Source organism: Citrus clementina, unplaced genomic scaffold (assembly GCF_000493195.1).
Source record: "Citrus clementina cultivar Clemenules unplaced genomic scaffold, Citrus_clementina_v1.0 scaffold_5, whole genome shotgun sequence".
Lineage (NCBI taxonomy): Eukaryota > Viridiplantae > Streptophyta > Magnoliopsida > Sapindales > Rutaceae > Citrus > Citrus x clementina.
This window is the reverse complement of record NW_006262201.1, coordinates 38391000-38407953: the sequence shown is the minus strand read 5'-3', so window position 1 is coordinate 38407953 and position 16954 is coordinate 38391000. Positions and strand designations below refer to the sequence as shown.

At 34.4% G+C, this 16954-nt stretch overlaps 3 protein-coding genes and 1 non-coding gene across 6 annotated transcripts; 1 reads left to right on the top strand and 3 right to left on the bottom strand.

The window, feature by feature from the left end:
- Positions 1–1318: 1318 nt before the first annotated feature.
- Positions 1319–4228, top strand: LOC18042585 (uncharacterized protein C57A10.07). Its single transcript, XM_006434354.2, has 3 exons — positions 1319–2439; positions 2897–3021; positions 3798–4228. The coding sequence occupies exons 1-3, from the start codon at positions 1842–1844 to the stop codon at positions 4116–4118; spliced, it is 1044 nt and encodes a 347-aa protein (XP_006434417.1). The 5' UTR covers positions 1319–1841; the 3' UTR covers positions 4119–4228.
- A 2376-nt stretch (positions 4229–6604) lies between these two features.
- LOC18040656 (pathogen-related protein) lies at positions 6605–8082 on the bottom strand. Its single transcript, XM_006434353.2, has 4 exons — positions 7900–8082; positions 7645–7777; positions 7024–7325; positions 6605–6885 (listed from the first exon to the last, which is right to left on the bottom strand). Exons 1-4 carry the CDS (start codon positions 8035–8037, stop codon positions 6742–6744), a joined length of 717 nt encoding a protein of 238 aa, XP_006434416.1. The 5' UTR covers positions 8038–8082; the 3' UTR covers positions 6605–6741.
- Positions 8083–9590: 1508 nt separating this feature from the next.
- LOC112098709 lies at positions 9591–9684 on the bottom strand. Its single transcript, XR_002905818.1, has one exon. It is a non-coding gene; the product is annotated as a small nucleolar RNA Z221/R21b (small nucleolar RNA).
- Positions 9685–10270: 586 nt separating this feature from the next.
- Positions 10271–15988, bottom strand: LOC18042285 (protein LAZ1 homolog 1). 3 transcript variants are annotated; one of them, XR_002905304.1, is made up of 10 exons: positions 14251–15988; positions 13665–14142; positions 13438–13494; positions 13230–13338; positions 12355–12539; positions 12149–12237; positions 11684–11939; positions 11309–11554; positions 10801–11179; positions 10271–10687 (listed from the first exon to the last, which is right to left on the bottom strand). XR_002905304.1 is itself a non-coding variant. In XM_006434333.2 (10 exons), the coding sequence occupies exons 3-10, from the start codon at positions 13884–13886 to the stop codon at positions 10886–10888; spliced, it is 1458 nt and encodes a 485-aa protein (XP_006434396.1). In that variant the 5' UTR covers positions 13887–14142; positions 14251–14338; positions 15699–15988; the 3' UTR covers positions 10797–10885. The 3 variants fall into 3 exon arrangements, 2 of the variants coding, with proteins under 2 accessions (XP_006434396.1, XP_006434401.1); XM_006434333.2 differs by lacking the exon at positions 10271–10687 and having other exon boundaries at positions 10797–11179; positions 14251–14338; positions 15699–15988; XM_006434338.2 differs by lacking the exon at positions 10271–10687 and having other exon boundaries at positions 10797–11179; positions 15699–15988.
- Between the last annotated feature and the right edge of the window lie 966 nt (positions 15989–16954).

Here is a 16954-nt window from a genome sequence, read left to right as displayed (position 1 = left end):
AACAAAGAGGTACCATGCTTTTCTTGTGATGAACTTTCCCTTCTATTTCATACGAATAAGGTGCTTTTATGAGGATACGTTCCTAAAAGAGTCACATCCCGATGCTTGCATATACGATTCCTAAAAGGTACACCAAAGGAATGAGAATTAATGTCATATCCCACATTAGTTAACCAAGGCAATTTTCAAAATGAAATATACCAAACGGCAAAATATTCTTAAACGGTGAATCCAATGCGTCGTTTTAGTTATATGAATTAGAGACAATGACGCTTTATTGGTCCATTTATTTATTTATATTTTTTAAAGTCTTAGCCGTCTAAGCCCCACAAAATGCCACCGGAGGATATATATAGAAGAAAATTTTCCTTTATTCCCAGCAATTTGTCGCAGCTGTTTGTGGATTTTTTTCTCTCAAATTCATTTTGTTGCGAAAAAGTTGCTCCAGGTTCTGCATGGGAATCTTCACATATTCTCCAATACGGAACTGTATGCTTACTTAAGAGAATTGGAGAGCCACTAGAACAAACATAATTAAGCTTCAAAGATCTGAATAAGCACAAAAGACAATTTATACATCTTCCAAAAAATGATTTAATCTCTAGACTCTAGTGCTATTTTTGAGTTTCTTTAGTATTCTTATGGTAATAAACCATTCTAATCAAACCATTGAATTTTTAATTATTGATTATTTTGAATAGAATTAAAACTAGAAAGTAATATTCCACCCAACATTTCATTATGGCACTCGTTAGTTTAATTTTATAATTTGTACAATTACTCATTTCACCATCTCAATATATAATTAACTAATTAAGAGATGGTTGATCACTTGCGACTGCACATGTCAGGTTTTCTTTGGAGGATTGTGAGCCTCACAGCTCAACTCTCCTAATGGGATCTTGACACTTGCGCAACCACACACCCAAGCATCTTATCACACTTAGGCTTTATTTGAACTTAAGATTAAGTAGTTGTACCTTAAAAATTATAATTTAAAAGTTCAATTAATTTAATTTTACACTTGTATGATAAAAAATTATTATATTTTTAATAATTTGCACTAAAATATTGACAAAATTATTACTTAAAAATTATATTTAATATATACTATTATTTTTATTTTATAATTATATTTTTTTCAAAACAATTATAACTTAAAAAGCACGTGACTTGGACGCCAAACATAGCCGTCACTAGTTGAAAAGTGAAGCATTACTCGCGCATGATTTCAGATTTATTTGGGCTTCAGGGCCATCTATTAAAGTCCAAAAGTATTGGCTAAATGGATCCATGTAATGACACGAAACAAAAAAACACTTGGGCGGGTCCATTTGACTCTTCGTCTACATCTCCCCAAAAACACTCTAAAATTTTGAAAAAAAAAATTTCGATCACCGAAAATCTGCTCATCACATTCATTTTTTTCCCCAAAGTCTACTCTTTAATCAATCATTATTTAACGCAAAGAGCTCTCTACAAACGTGGATCTTGTAATTGCCGATAAAAGATATTCAATAATTTCATAAATTGCTTGGTGAGCTCTCGCTTTTGCACAGCTCAAATTTACCAAATTCAACCCAAATTTCATTTCTCCATACAAAATTCCCGCTTGAATTCTTTTTCTCGGCATTATTTGTTTTGTGTGGTTTTGTCTTTATCAGTCTCTACAATGTTAATATTTAAATCAAAACAGTTTCCTTCCGTGTTTGTTAAAATGCTTGATCATTAGGATTGAATCAATAGTATTTCTGATCTCATTTCATAATTGCCTTGAATTCTCATCTGGTTATGCCTAATTTTAGTGTCGTTATAAACCCATAAGCTTTACCGAGCCTATCATGAAAAGTTTTTCATTTGGGTCAAATTCAAATAGTCCCAAGTCTTTCACTGCATATCCAAGTTGTGATTTTGATATAGAATCGGGAACCATTAAAAGAACACGAAGATCTAAAAAATTACCACTTCATCCTTTGAAGATGATCAAATCTTTTGCTAACCGCTTTAGCTACTACAAGAAGCTGCACCCTATTCTTGTTTTCTGCATTGCCTTGTCATTTGCTGTAAGTGTGCTGGTGATTCTGTTAGCATACGAGAGCCATTATTGGCAAACGATTGGTTATCGAAAATTTAATGTGGGAAGTGATAATTACCCATTTGTGAAGCTGAAGAATCTTGTGATGGTTGCTGGACATTCAATTTATACGAGTAGTAGTTGTGGGAAGGTTGATAAGGAGAATTCTTGGTTTTTAGAGCCTTATCAGCAGCATCCTGGTCAGGCTGCTAGTTTTGTGGCTCATATTCAGGAGGGAGTTGAAATTGTTGCCAAAGATGACAAGGCTTTGCTTTTGTTTAGTGGGGGTGAGACTAGGAGAGATGCTGGTCCTCGTAGCGAGGCACAGAGTTATTGGACTGTTGCTGAATCAAAAGGATGGTTTGGTGAGTTCTTTTGCTTTTCTTTATAAGTTTCCTTGCATTGGCATCTTGATGTTGAATAAATAGTAGTTCATACGAAGTTATATAGATTTTATAAAATACCCAGATTTAGGTCAATAAGTTTAAGCTACTTTAGCAAAGTATATTGCTTTATGTGCTATAACCTGGTTAACTTGCTTAGTTCAGCAGAGTTAAAAGTTGAAAATGTTGAGAACTCCTATTGTGAGGTTATTTCTTGTTTACGTTAATTGGGTGCTGTTGCAGACTAATTTTTTTATTAAGCTTTATTTGTGCCAAAGAATTTCCTTGTTTCTTAATTCCGTATTATTTGTGTATCTCCTTACACATAAGAGCTGGATTTTTTCAGCAATTATTTTATTCAGTCCTAAATTTAATTTTTGCATGAAGGCTATCAGCTATGTGATTTTTGTTGTCCTGCTACTTTGCATTTTTCTACCAGGCAACGAAGAAAGCGTGAGATGGAGGGCAATGACAGAAGAGCATGCAAGAGATAGCTTTGAAAATCTCCTATTTAGTGTTTGCCGATTCCGTGAGCTTACAGGCACATATCCTCATAATATAACTGTAAGCCCATTGTATTGCATGTGTTCTGTTTGTTTTATTAGTGGAATAACTTCAAAGTGTTATTTCATTTTTATGTTAGGTAAGAAGAACCAGATTTTAGGAAAAAAATGGAGGCTAATGGCCACGTAAAATTATACACATTAACTTTGCTAAATGTGCTTACAAGGTCTTTTATATGCATATTCTTTTAGAAGAATAGGGTAGAATTGTCCTTGATGATCAAATTAAAAGCTCAATAACATCCATGCCCTCTGGTACCAATAAGTTTTAATGTTTGTAATAAAGAGATGTTTGCTAAATGTAGTCTGCCTCCTGATTATAATAAAGATGATGAGGGAGGTTCCTCATGTCCACAATTGTAGATGAACTACCACTCCTTTGATTATTTTTTTCTGCATTTTTGGGCTGGCAAATAATATTCATGCAATTAACCCGGATAGAACCGACAATCTCAACCTCCACTGATTCTTTTGAGAAGAGGAGATGCCTTTGATCTGTTGTCGATTGACAGCCTATTGTGATTTTGAGCTCAATATCTCTTAGTTTGTGTGCATGCTTGTCCAAGTCTCTACATGCTTTTATAAAAATAATACATTTGTTTATCTTGCCATGTATAATTCTTTGTTTACAGAGAGGGCAAAATCCATCAGTTTCTATGATACCTTAGTACAAAATATTTCAGTTTTCTGTAACTGATTAGTTAGTTGTCCTGTCAGTTTCTTGCCTCTTTTCCTTTATGGGTTTTGAATTTTCCAATGTTATGGCATATGCAACAGGTTGTAAGTTATGATTTTAAGGAGGAGAGATTTACACATTTGCATCGCTCAGCAATTGGATTTCCAGAGTCGAGATTCTTTTATTCTGGCACCCCAGGTTCAACAACTTCGAAAGAAGCAGCTATGAGAGGTGAGGCATTGGTTCGTTCTCAATTTCAAGAAGATCCATATGGGTGTTTGGGTTCCCTTTGGCGTAAAAAACTAGGGCGTGATCCATTTCATCGTACAATACCATATCCTAATGGATGTCCAGAAATTGAAGGTTTGTTCAGGTACTGTGGGGCAGCTCCATATTCAGGGTCTCTTCCTTGGGCCCAATGAACATAAACTGCCGTATGTTACCTCTCAATATACAAGATAACCTGCACCACAAAACAGATGCTTGACCTATATTAGTATAATTTTTCTTGAATATATTTTTCTTTTGTTCATTTCATAATATAGATAGATGAATTGATGAGCTGATAATCAGCTACTTGCTTAGTGACAAGTGTGTTAGCTATTGGATGTTAGGCACTGGGGGGAATTTTTTGTTGCTTAGGAAATCTGCTTTCATATCCGGACATGCATGGCAATGAATTTCTTGAAAATTTTTTAGGCCAAGTTTTTTTTTTTTTCCTGCTAAGGGCCTATTTGGGGAGGGGGCATTATGGTAGAAAGAAAAGGAGAGAGGAGAAAATTGTAGGGGAAGATTTTTTTACAGGTGCTAGTAACATATCTCCAAAGTAGAAAGAAAAATGTCCAAGAAAGAAAGGCCTTACCTTTACATTAACATCTTTATTCTTATTATCATTTATGTACTGTAAATTTTTTATGGCAGTGAATGGCTAAATGGTGAAGTTGTTTCTTTATGATTGTTTCCATTCTTCATTATCTTCTCATTCAAATTATGTTTAAAGAAAACGGTGTTTCTCTTCTTTTCTTTTCATCTTCCTTTTCTTCTCAACAAACAAGAACAGAGAAGAGGAATTTGTCTTGTAAGAGAAAGCAGAGTTCATGTTATAACTGCACCGAGCCCTGTTCATTTTAATGTTCTAGCTGAACATGCTTCTTGATTTGTTTTCGATCCATACGTGCTTTACAGTTTCCTTGACCATTTGATAATTGAGTATTTTAGTTTCGACCTTTATGGATAATAGTTTGTTGAATTAGTAGTATATTAATAGCTTAATGTAATTTTTATGAGACAATGACGTGTAAATCTGTGGATTGTGACGATTCATATAAGAACAGCATAACGGCTGGTCTAAAATTCCATCTGAAAGATCATCCTGAAGTCGCAAGTATGAGAATTTATTGTTTACACATTTGCAAAGATCATATAGAGTTTGATGTTGCTACTTCAGCTAGCCTGTGTTTCTGAGGACAGGACAGTTTGAAGATGCGTCTTCAGCAGAAGGCAGAGCTATCAATTTTAGTACCCTTCAGGAGACCGCCTGGCATCTCACCACGATCATAAAAGAACCCTACCATCACAATTTTCTTCTCTTCATCCGCCTGCCTGTTTCTACTCTTCATCTCCATTTTGTAAGATTCATCTCTCCATTTGCTTGTAAGAAGGACTAAGAGGGAAAGATATTTATCTCTCTGTTCTACTCCAACATCATCATCTGAAGATGCCATCTTCTTTCGAAGTAGACATGAAGATGGTCATATGCATTGAACTGTGTGGTGCACTTCTTCCTATGTAAGTTGGAAAATACTGAATTATAAAAAAATAAAAAAAAGCTAAATATAAAAAATATTGTGGTATCAGGAAAGTTGAAAAAGTCTGACATACTTATATTTTGTTTGGTATTAAAGTATTGTGCTTTTTAATCTAAAGTGTTGTAGATAAAAAATTATAATTAAAAAATAAAAGTTAATTATGTATAATAAATATAAATTTTAAATAATATTTTAACAAAAATAATAAAATTATTATAAATTTTTCATTATATAAGTGATTGATCAAACTAATTAAACTTTTAAACTACAATAATTAATACTATTAAATATTTTAATATTATATTTTTTATAATACAATTGTCCAATCTTAATATCAACCAAAATCTTAAATTACTTAAATGACAAACATGATATTTGACGACAAACAATTTTATCAAAATCAATTATTATAGGCCAAGCTCAAGCTACCGCTGGCGTGGTTGATTATTAGTATTATTATTATTATTTTAAAGAATAATGAGGTGGTTGAGACTTGAATGATTAATTTAAGCTAATAACATCCTAGTCCCTAAATTTTCAAGTTTTCTCTCAGTAACGACGGCGTTTGTCTATTTGATAACCAGTGAATTATATATTTAAAACGACTGGAATACCCTTTTAATATTAAATTATCACATGTACTAATAAATTAATTATATGAGTGTGTGTGTGACTGTCAAAAGATCAGCTATGTATAAATTATTTTGGTCAGAACCTACTTGATGCAGCTATCTGTCCTTGTTTGATAAAATTATGAAAATCTGGTGATCCAAACTTTATTATCTTTCCATAATTTATTGATTAAATAGCGAATGAATCCATCATCAGAACGAGGGTTCTTGTTCTTGTTCAACAACCGATCACGTAATCGAAGGAAAAATAAAAGAAATGAGAGAGCGAGTTTTGTTGGGGATAATTAATTAAAAAAAAAAAAAGCATTTACAAGTAGTAGTCAGGTCAAATAGTAACGTGGGTTGAGATCTCAAAAAGTAATGTAACGTAGGTTTAAATATAACAACTGAGCGATCTCATTAAACTATAACAACCACTCATATTTTTATTTGGAGTTTTATTATTCATTAAAGACCCTTCGTATAAAATAAAATAAAATAAAAAAAAAAAGTTGGTTCAATCATACACATACGGGATAAAGCATATATCAAGAGTGGAAAACCCTTCGTATCCAGTATCCAGTTCTTGTGATTGTTTTTATTTGTTCTGGTTAATTATTTCAGTTTCACCCGGTGCTTCTCAAGAAAGGGCAGCTCAAGGCCTCCTCTTCGCCGCAGCTATTATCACCTTTCAATTTCATAAGCCCTCCGAGCAATTCTCCACGGTCTAAGAAGAACTCCACTTTCACGATTTTCATTTGTTCATCCACCTATTAATTAATTAATTAGTTCCGCCAGAAAAAAAAAAAAACCAAAAAGATGTTAAGAATCACAACTGTAATTGTACTAGTGTATTAGCTGGTTGTACGTATAGTAGTAATAGCCGATGTATATATATATATATATACCTCAAAAATGGCAATGCCATAAAGTTCCACCAAGTCTCCAGTTGGAGCATGGGATTTGAAAGGACCCTCCATGTAACCCCAGTGCCTGAACTTGTACACAATCACCGGCGGCCCTGAGTAAACGTGGACAACTTCCAAAGCAAACCCTCTTGGAAATGCCTTCGTGAAAGCAATATGAGATGACTCTACGGTTTCTTCTGCCGGATTGTAGCCCCTATACTTCTCCGGCAAGGATGTTTGCATGAAGGAATTGTACCCTCCACCTAGCTTCCGCTTTTCTTCCAATGTTATCGGTTTCCTTCCTGCGCGCACGCACACACACACACACATATATAGATGAACCCACTAGGCTATCTAATCAAGAGTTTATGAGGGTGTCGTGTAGAATAAAATTATTAGTTGCCAAACCAAATATGGGTGGATGAATGATTGAAAATTATTATAAGTTACATATTGAATGAGTTGATTATACTCGAAACTTCCTACATGCTGCTACAGGAAATCTAATCAAGAGTATATCAACTAGTACGTACCCCGAACAAGTGTCTACCAAATAAATCTTTATATGGAACGTGATGTACCAAAATTAACTGAAAAGGTGTACTCATCAACAATACTAACCATTGAGGCTGAAAGTGTAGTTATTTGGATCCACTGATTTGTAGTCTTCAAAACATGTTTTATGGAACATTTCCATTTCCCAAGTCTTGACAAGATTTTGTACCTTCTCCTCAAGTGATCCCGGAGGCCACACCTTCCATCAAAAAAAGATGGAAAATTAATTAGATAAGGAAATAGAGAGATCGTATACATGGATAAAGAGACGTTAATTAGCTAATCTAAATATGCATGTAAAGAGAAGTTTAATTTGTACACCTTGGTTCTGCCTTCCTCAAAGAGCTTGTCGACGACGTCATAGTTTGGAGCAGAACCAAATCTCCACTTGGTATTTTTTTCTTCCTCTCCGTGCAAGTAAGAACGGTATTTGTCTCCATTGAAGCTCGGAGACGCCATCTCACCAGCCTCTGAGAATAAGAAGATCAATTATTGTAAATTGGGTCCCAAATTTCTATGGCTGAAATGGGGTTGTATATATATTGAGACTAGTTACGATGCCATCTAGTACAGCCAATAGTTGGTGACCAAAATGAACATCGGACAAATTATTATTTATTCAATTGTCAATCGGAGACTAAGCTGCCATTTGCCAATGTAGTAGTAGTTGAAAGATTTATTTTCGCTCCGGGGTCATGGGGTCTTATTATCATTAATTATTACTCTGTGTGTGTGTGTATATAGATAGAGAGTATATTTATTGGCATCGTTTATTATAGCAGAGCTCGTATTTTTATTCTCATTAATATTAGAAACATATTTACTCCACTAAAAAATCAACAAAATAAATACTTATCTCCACCCAATTTTTTTTTCATTCACATACGTTATATATAAATATATATTTTTTTTACTGAAATTAATTAGCCAGCCATTTATATTTGGTTGTATAAAATAGTGTCAAGACTCTATTCGTCAAGCCACGGGTATTTGGTTATTATTAATTATTATGGACCTGTTTGGTACAAATATACAGTATATGTCATTATTTGAGAGAATATAAGAAACTAGAGGCGGTATGATTCTCTGCAGAAATTTTCAAATTTTAGCGAGTGTTTTTGGCCAGCGCATGTGCATCCTTCATATCCATAAACCCAACACCAACAGAATATTACTAAAAGTCCTAAACGACAAGTTTGACCCGTTTGTGCAGGCAATTGGAATCTACGGATAAAAAATTAAGAGGGAAAAAAAATGATGTCCTTCGCTTTCAACATCTCTGATTTATAACCAATCGTCCGAAAAGGTTGCTGGCTCGCCCCGGCCAATGTGGATATATTTATATATATATATAATTTTTTTCAAAAAAAAGGAAAAATAATAGTGATCATCTCATGAATGTTGCCGTACATTATTACAATCACAAATCAATTATACAATATGGGAAAAATAGATCCATTGGTCTGGTCTCGCCAAAAGCCCATTACGGCCCAATTTTAAAACTTTGGACCTTCTAGCCCATCGAAGAAATTTTTGGTCCGTAAATTTTTTTTTTCTAAAGCACAATATTGTTATTTAGTATATCCAATAATTATACAATTTGCCGCTGTTTATCAAATCAAAGGAAATATCAGATTAGCCTTTATTTTGTGCAAAAGACTTAAGATTATCAAATTAATCACTGAACCGACTCTTCCCAACCCAAAAAAAAAAAAAAAAAAGAAAGAGAGACGATGAGGTGGTAAGAAAACTTGCAAGAAATTTTAAAAAATGACGAAGGAGAAAATATATTAAATAAAAAAGGAAAAAAAAAAAGAGAAAAATAAGGAGCCATCAGAAACCAAAGATTATCCCCAGAAGCAAAAAATGCTGTACGGTCCGCATCATGGTTCGATCTTCTAAAAGAAGATCCCATCACTTGACTCCTTTTTTTTTACTTAATTAGTATTTTTTTAGTGAAAAATAAAAAAAAGGAAGGAAAAAAAAGGATTTTTCAAGTTGAAAGAAGAAGAGGGCTCAGATTAAAAATGGGTGTGAAAGAATTATCAGCACACTTTTAATCACTCAGCGTGGTGCATGACTTTCTTTATTTCTTCATCACAGCCCCCTCCCCTTATATTTCCTTCATTCATCCTGCTACCATCTACATATTTAAAAGATCAATTATAAATTTCTGCAGAATGAGAGACTAGAGAGAGAGAGAGAGAGAGAGAGAGAGAGAGAGAGAGAGAGAGAGAGAGAGCGGATTTGCAGATGATACAGGGCTTCAGAGGCATCCCGTCAGTGTGTGTATATATATACGAATACTTATGCCAAGCGCAAAACCCTAGCACCGCTTAACGGTCTTAGATGGACAGTCTTACCCTCGTTCGCTTTCTTATACCCCAATATGGCCCCTGCCTCTTTTTCACTTCTCTTTTCCCTTTTTTTTCCTCAAGGATAGTTGAATTATTACTTAAAAAATGTCTTCTTTTTTGTTTATTGGATATTTATTGGTTTATGCATATAAAGGTTGCGCAAACCTTGGTCTATGCTTTTCATTTGTATGATGAGGATAATCAGTTTTACTAATTAATATTTGAACACGCCTAAAAATTTTAATTAAATGCTCACTAAAATTGATTTATCTCATAAAAATTTAAAACATTGTTACATTCCTAGCATTTTTATGTGAATACAAAACATTTTCTGTCCAAACAGTGTTCGAATATCTAGTATAATGTACATGTATATCAGGCCCTGATCCTTTCATTTTGGCAAACAAATACAATGAACTCCCGAAGTCCCAAACACACAAGTGGACCACATTCAGAGCATATCATGCAAAAACTACACAGCTTCCAGTGGCTAGCAACGAAATAGTCATCGTCATCATGCATTAAGAAATTACTTTACAATGACAATGCTACGATTTTGCAAACAAACTCAATGTCATCATCTATACCTTCTCCTAAGCTAAAAGCTTTTGCACAGCACCACATTCTGCAGCAAACCTTTTTTATTTTTTTATTTTTTTGAATCAAAATTCCATTAGTTCGGCAGTGTTTGTTAGAGATTTTGCTGTACATTTTCTTTGTTTGGAACCTAGTAGCAAAGTCTGTTCTTCAACCTAGAAATACAAAACATCACGAAAGGCTCAAGCCTCCAATAATAGAGTAGGAAATTTTCAGAATCCCCCCCACCACCCCGGCGTACTTTTCCATTTTTATTTTGTATACTTACCAAATAACGTATATCCATGTTGCCTGAAAATCATGTCATAGTGCTCCTGAACTAAGTAAGAAAAGGAGAAAAAAGAGTGTGAACATCATCTACCGCCTTTAGTCCTTGATGCTTTGGATTGGTAGTGCTGTCTTTTCCCGTTGGAGATACTACTGTCACTAAAACTGCCCTCAGGAATATGATCCTGAACTTCAGAGAATTCTCTTGTCCATGAATTCAAAGGGATAAGATAACTGTCATCCTTAGAGCTTCTCTTTCGTTCCTTCTCATGTCGTTTCACATTCTCTGATATCTGATGGAAGGTTTTGTTAATTTTTGCAATTCCCCTTTCAACCGGTTCGACAACATGTGAAACAGTGTACTTCATGTCATCAACAATCTAAGAGAGCAGATGACAAATGCAAAGTTATTAAACAGAGATGAAAGCACAGGAAAACATTCAAAAGCAGTTACCAAAAACCAAAGCACAGCAGTGAGTAAGAAAAGTGGGAGAGAGGAACTATCTCACAATTTCACCACTACCAAGGACCACATCACGAACACTCTGTGGAAAGTTAAGACGTTTTTCTCTCTCATCATGCCGAGCAATGCGCATTTTTGTTGTTCTTTCAGAGTCTTTAACTTCCTCCGGATCTGGAGGTGTTCCCAGAGATGCATAATCAGTCATTACAGCAACATTACGAACACATCTTTCTCCACGCTTGTAAGGTCTTGCCGGAAAGACATAAAGATGCACTATAGCAGCAATCCCCATCTGTTTCACGGATTTGATATAAGAACCTCTAACAATAATAGCCCTTTAAAACTATCAGAAATTCAAATAAAATATGGATGAACAGTCCTGATTGAATTAACCACCAATGCTAATATATAAACTACTTACCTCAATACAGATGATGTAGTCTTGAATTCGAGTTTTCAATTCTTGAGCCAACGAGCCTCTGAAAGCTCCTATTGAGAAAAGAAATGCAACAATAATACCTTGCCACCAAGTCAGGAATACAATAGACTTGAATGTCAGAAACTTGGCCAATGGTTTAATTGGTTCCAACTTGTCTTTAGTGACAGAATAGAACTGTACAAGACAATATAGGGCCCAGGTCTGACTGAAGTTAAGAACAACTGCCAAGTATGGATATCTGCAAGCAAATAAACATGTCATGCAGATAACAACAATGATAATAACGCATAGTACTAGTTTTAATGATGGTAGAGAAGTGGGAGCGTTTATATGAATCAAATTTTAATATTATACTAGGGGCAACTGCACTCAAAAAGCAAAGCCTCCCCCTACACTTAAAAAGCAGTTGCGTATGAGATTCAAAAAGAATTATTAAGGACCCTTTACCCGTATTTCCACTCAAATTTCCCCTCTCCATAAACCCCAAAAGTTTGAAGAATCATTGCTAACAAAGCACAGATCATCTTCAGTATCATCTGCAAAGTAAATGTGAAATTAACTACCTGATAGCCACAAAAACCAAAAAGAAAAGAAAAGGTGGAAAGAAAGAAAGATCTGACAACATAACTTTCTACTGAATAGTAAACACATACATATTGAACAATGCCAATTTTTACAGCATTATAGAACTCAGGACCAAGTCGCCAATCCCTTAAAATGCAATTCAGTGGACAAGGATGTTCTACAACTCCAAAGGTATATGATTCTTCCAGAAGAGGTGAGCTGGTACTAATTATCGTCTGACTTTCCATGAATTCAATTGTTCTTTCCTCTCCACCTGTACACAGCATTATTGTCAGGTCAGAAAGAAAACTTTTATCAATATTCAAATTAAACTTTTATCAATATTCAAATGACTATCACATTTGATTTTAGGAAATAGAAAAATAAGATATTAGCTAAGAGATGCCTATTTTAAGAAGAATAACAAAATGGAAGCGGGGAAATAATGCAAGTAACCTCTGACAAAATTATTTCCAAAGCACAAAGGCATAATCTTTAAAATGTCTTCTGTGCATATGAAAATGGGCACATAATGCATGGGTGACATGTGCATCATACATGAAATATAAACTGAGTCATGTTGCCATTGAAGAGATGAAGTAACATACATCAGGATAGCCTCTCTGTTTTAGTTTATCAACGAACTTTGATGTTTATCTGCACATTATTATTTTAAATCATTTCTTTTAAGTAATAACAGAGCATTGTAACATGGACATTTAAGTCGTGCATATCATGGTATTGATATTCTTCACAAAATATGGCTTCTATTCATATTACTAAACAATGCCTTACCAAACAATAATGCTTTATTCATATTATTAAACAATGCCTTGTACTATGAAAACACGTATAGTGTATTTACGCATGTTTCAGCTAGTTGTCTAATAACTATGATAGTAAACATTTTTCTACCAACCGAACATGAGAGAAAGCAAGCAAGATCGAGTACGTCCTGTAATACCTAAGCAAGCAATCAAATATCTCTCAAAGCAGTACAATGCAAATGCTTCATAACAGTCCCGAATCACTTCACAGTTGAATGCGGCATCTGAATTTAACAGTGACAAAAACTGCCCAAAGAATAAGTCATAATTCACTATTGGTCCACTGATATTTAGTAATAGAAGCACATAACCTATATGTGGTGAGGCTGTTTCATTTTTTTATACCGATTCAAGTGCATAAACGGGAACCATCAAAATGAGTCCAATCAAGAACTTCTGTTCCTGAAATCAAACATCCAAATTGTAATGATCAGTTCTGAAAGAACCTCTGCCGGCGAAATTGAAGGAGATGAGGCTGTCTCATTTTTTCAATAGAAGAAATATGAGAGCACCAAAAATATACAATATGAAACGAAAACCTGGACTACAACAAAAGGATTGTGAGCATGAACCTCAGGTTGATTATACGCAGCTAAATGTTCGATGATTAGATACGTGGAGAGTATAAGAGCAACAAGAACAAATAAGCTTGCAGTGAAAACTGGCCAGCTGTAGGCTACGACAGAGTCTGATTCAGCACCCACAGTGGGTAACCAAATTTTAAATGACCTGCTCGATGACTCGACCACAGTGAGAAGAAAAAATAAAACATATAAAATGCCCCTCCATCCCATTGAGCAGATCCAAGTGATGAATTCTGTTTACTTTTCAATATGCTTGATCGCGGCTATATTCTACTCATCCAAGACCCCATGTCGGAACTGTTTTTCCTTTCAATCAAGGTGAGAAAACAACTCCTCCACTCAAATTACCATATTTCATGGGAAATCAAACCTCCTTTGTGCTCCAATGGTTCTTTCAAACTATTATGAATCATATATGACCACAAGCACAGTCTTAAATAGAGGAAGAATGATTGAACCAGGAAACCTGTCATGAAAATTAAGCAAGTCAAAGAACCGTAGTAAGCTGGCAAAAATCATGGGATAACATTTGTCAAAGCATTACGTAACAGGAAACAAATAATTATGATCAAACCTGTCGGTATATCACACTGTTGAATATGTATATTACTGGTGACCAATAATGAAAAACAGTAGCCATGACGTATTTGTTTTGCACCCGTCTGTCTCACCACAAAGTATGCATCAACTCCAATAAAAGAAAATTAGCAACTAAACCAAATTATGAACAAATAAGCACGCCAGCAACCCACATCATTTTCAATTATTTAATGGGTAAGACAAGCAAACACATTTATTGGAGTAAGGCTCGGGGAAAATGCCCTAGACCATGGCCTTTTAAGCCTAAACCCCTTCAAGTTCAATTTAAAACCTTGCACTTTTTAATCAGCTTTTATACATCCATTTTTGTTCTATCATTGACAAATTGATCATCAGCTGTTATTCGCCTCTGTCTATGTGAGTTCGTTTGTGTACATCACAAGCCTATCCTTAGTATTGGTTAATCTAGGATGGTGATCTGCCAATCCATACAATATCCAAATTGATCGGTCGCCGTCAAGAATTAAAAGCCCTGACAAAACGAAAAACCTAACCAGCAACTACCCTCAGCCCAATCTAATTCCATAGATGGTTCCTCAGCCAAACAACCCTCATAATTTTTTGTCAAAAAATATCTAATAACTACCAAAAACCAGCCTCAGGAAAACATGTCCTAACCTTGTTGAAGGAGCAATCACAGAGGGAAAAAGACGTCAGCACATGAAAAAAAAATTATCAGTGCTAGGATTTTCCCACAGTAAATAATGAGATGAGACCATGAATCCCATTGAAATCAATAATCAACTTGTTAACCAGAAAGATACCTCAGAAAGAAACCAAAAAAGATTCTTTCTAGATACAACAATACACTAGGCTTCATCATTGGCAAGTTCATCTCAAACCTTCTGTCTTACATAATTTATTAACCTTTAAGAGCTTTATACAGGACCATCTGAAGAGATTAGTCCATAAGTTTATTGGTTTAATTATCTTACCTACGAAGAACTCACATTAATCATTATTCTTCCACCAGAGACGTTTGCACTACTTTACCATAAAATACTCAATTACTATGAACTTAATAATGAATAAGAAAACATATAGAACCAAAAACTGTGTCAAATGAAAGCAGAAACCCTGTGAAACTGAACTTGAGACAAACACTGAGCTTACTTCAGCTGCATTACAGTAAAAATAAAAATACATAACAAACTAACACACAAAACCCAAGTTTCTCCAATATTTTCTATTCTCTTCGCTTTCTCGTCAACAAAAACAATCTTAGAATCTAATAATAAATCCTCAACCACTTAAATTGAACCTAATTAAAAAAAACACACACACATCCAGAAAAGTTAAGCAATCAAATTCAAAACCCTAAACCTGGAGAACTCGAACATAACATTATAAATAAGTTAAGCCGCCAAATAATTCGATTAATTTAATGCCAAAAGAAAATGAAAGCACGGTTAAGTTTCACACCTGAGATTGAAAAATTTCCCGGGAAAATTTTAGAGCGATTACTTTCCGCGAAAATGAGAAAAATTAGAAAAAAAAAAATCGGATTTTGCGTTGCGCGTCGTACGAGGGAACGGAAGTAAACTGATTTTTGCTTAGGCGGTTGGCAAAGTGGAACGTACATAGGTTTTTGTTTTCTTGTACAATTGAATTTTCTATCCTCACGGTAAGAGTGGATTAGTGGCGACCACAGACGAGATACGATCCGTTGATATTGGTTACTCCTTGGGATGGTTCAGTGGATTTGGTGAGGTGTTAGGCTACGGTAGTGATGTCTGTGACCGAGGTGTGGCTTTTATTTTATAACTGGCTGCAGGTACTTCCACGTAGTAACACGCTACACGTCATCAGCTGACAGGCAGGTTCTTTCATTTGTTTTTTTCATTTTGTGATTTGCAATTGCATGGCACATTCTTAAATTTTCTTCAAACAATTTGACAGCTATACTTTCAAAATTATCGGTTTTTTTTTTTAATTGAGCTTTAGATTGTCGCTTGAAAATAATTTAATGTTAAAACATTTTAATCGAATACTTTTTAATCCATATATATATAGGATGATTTAAGTACTTTCATCTATATATAGAGGACGATTTAAAAACGTTTAATGAAAACTAGTTATCAATTGAAAAATATTCTCTTTTTTTTTTTTTCAATTACTTTTGTTACCTAAATATTTTGTTGTTTGACAATGTGTTGGTTTGATTTGACCCGTGATTGTCCATCCATAAGATAACCAGTTAATTTTGTTTGTTAGAACTAACTCAAGTCCTTGAATAATATCAACATCGGTTTGATTTCAACCTACATCATTATGATTATTCAATACAAAAGGTATAAATTATGTTAGTTTTGGATTAATTTGGTGTGAAGGCATATTTTGCAGAAACTTCAGGGCTAAATCCATTGCATTGAACCACTGGACTAAGGTTTAGTGACTAGAGCCACTCCCACATAAGTGTGAGGGAAGTGGTTTGAATCCCCATAGAAATATTGTAGGGGTTTAATTTAAATTTCATTATTCATCTCTTGATTGAAGGTTGAAACATCCCGAATATTTGAGAGGGTTAAAATCTAAGCAATGCTACATGAGATTTAATGTAAACTAATCCTAATTATTAAATGATTGTAAATACCAATTTAGTATCATATAATATGTTGTATCCTAAGCAGTAGTCTCATGTAATAAAAAAAAAATCCATTGCATTGATCATTTAACGT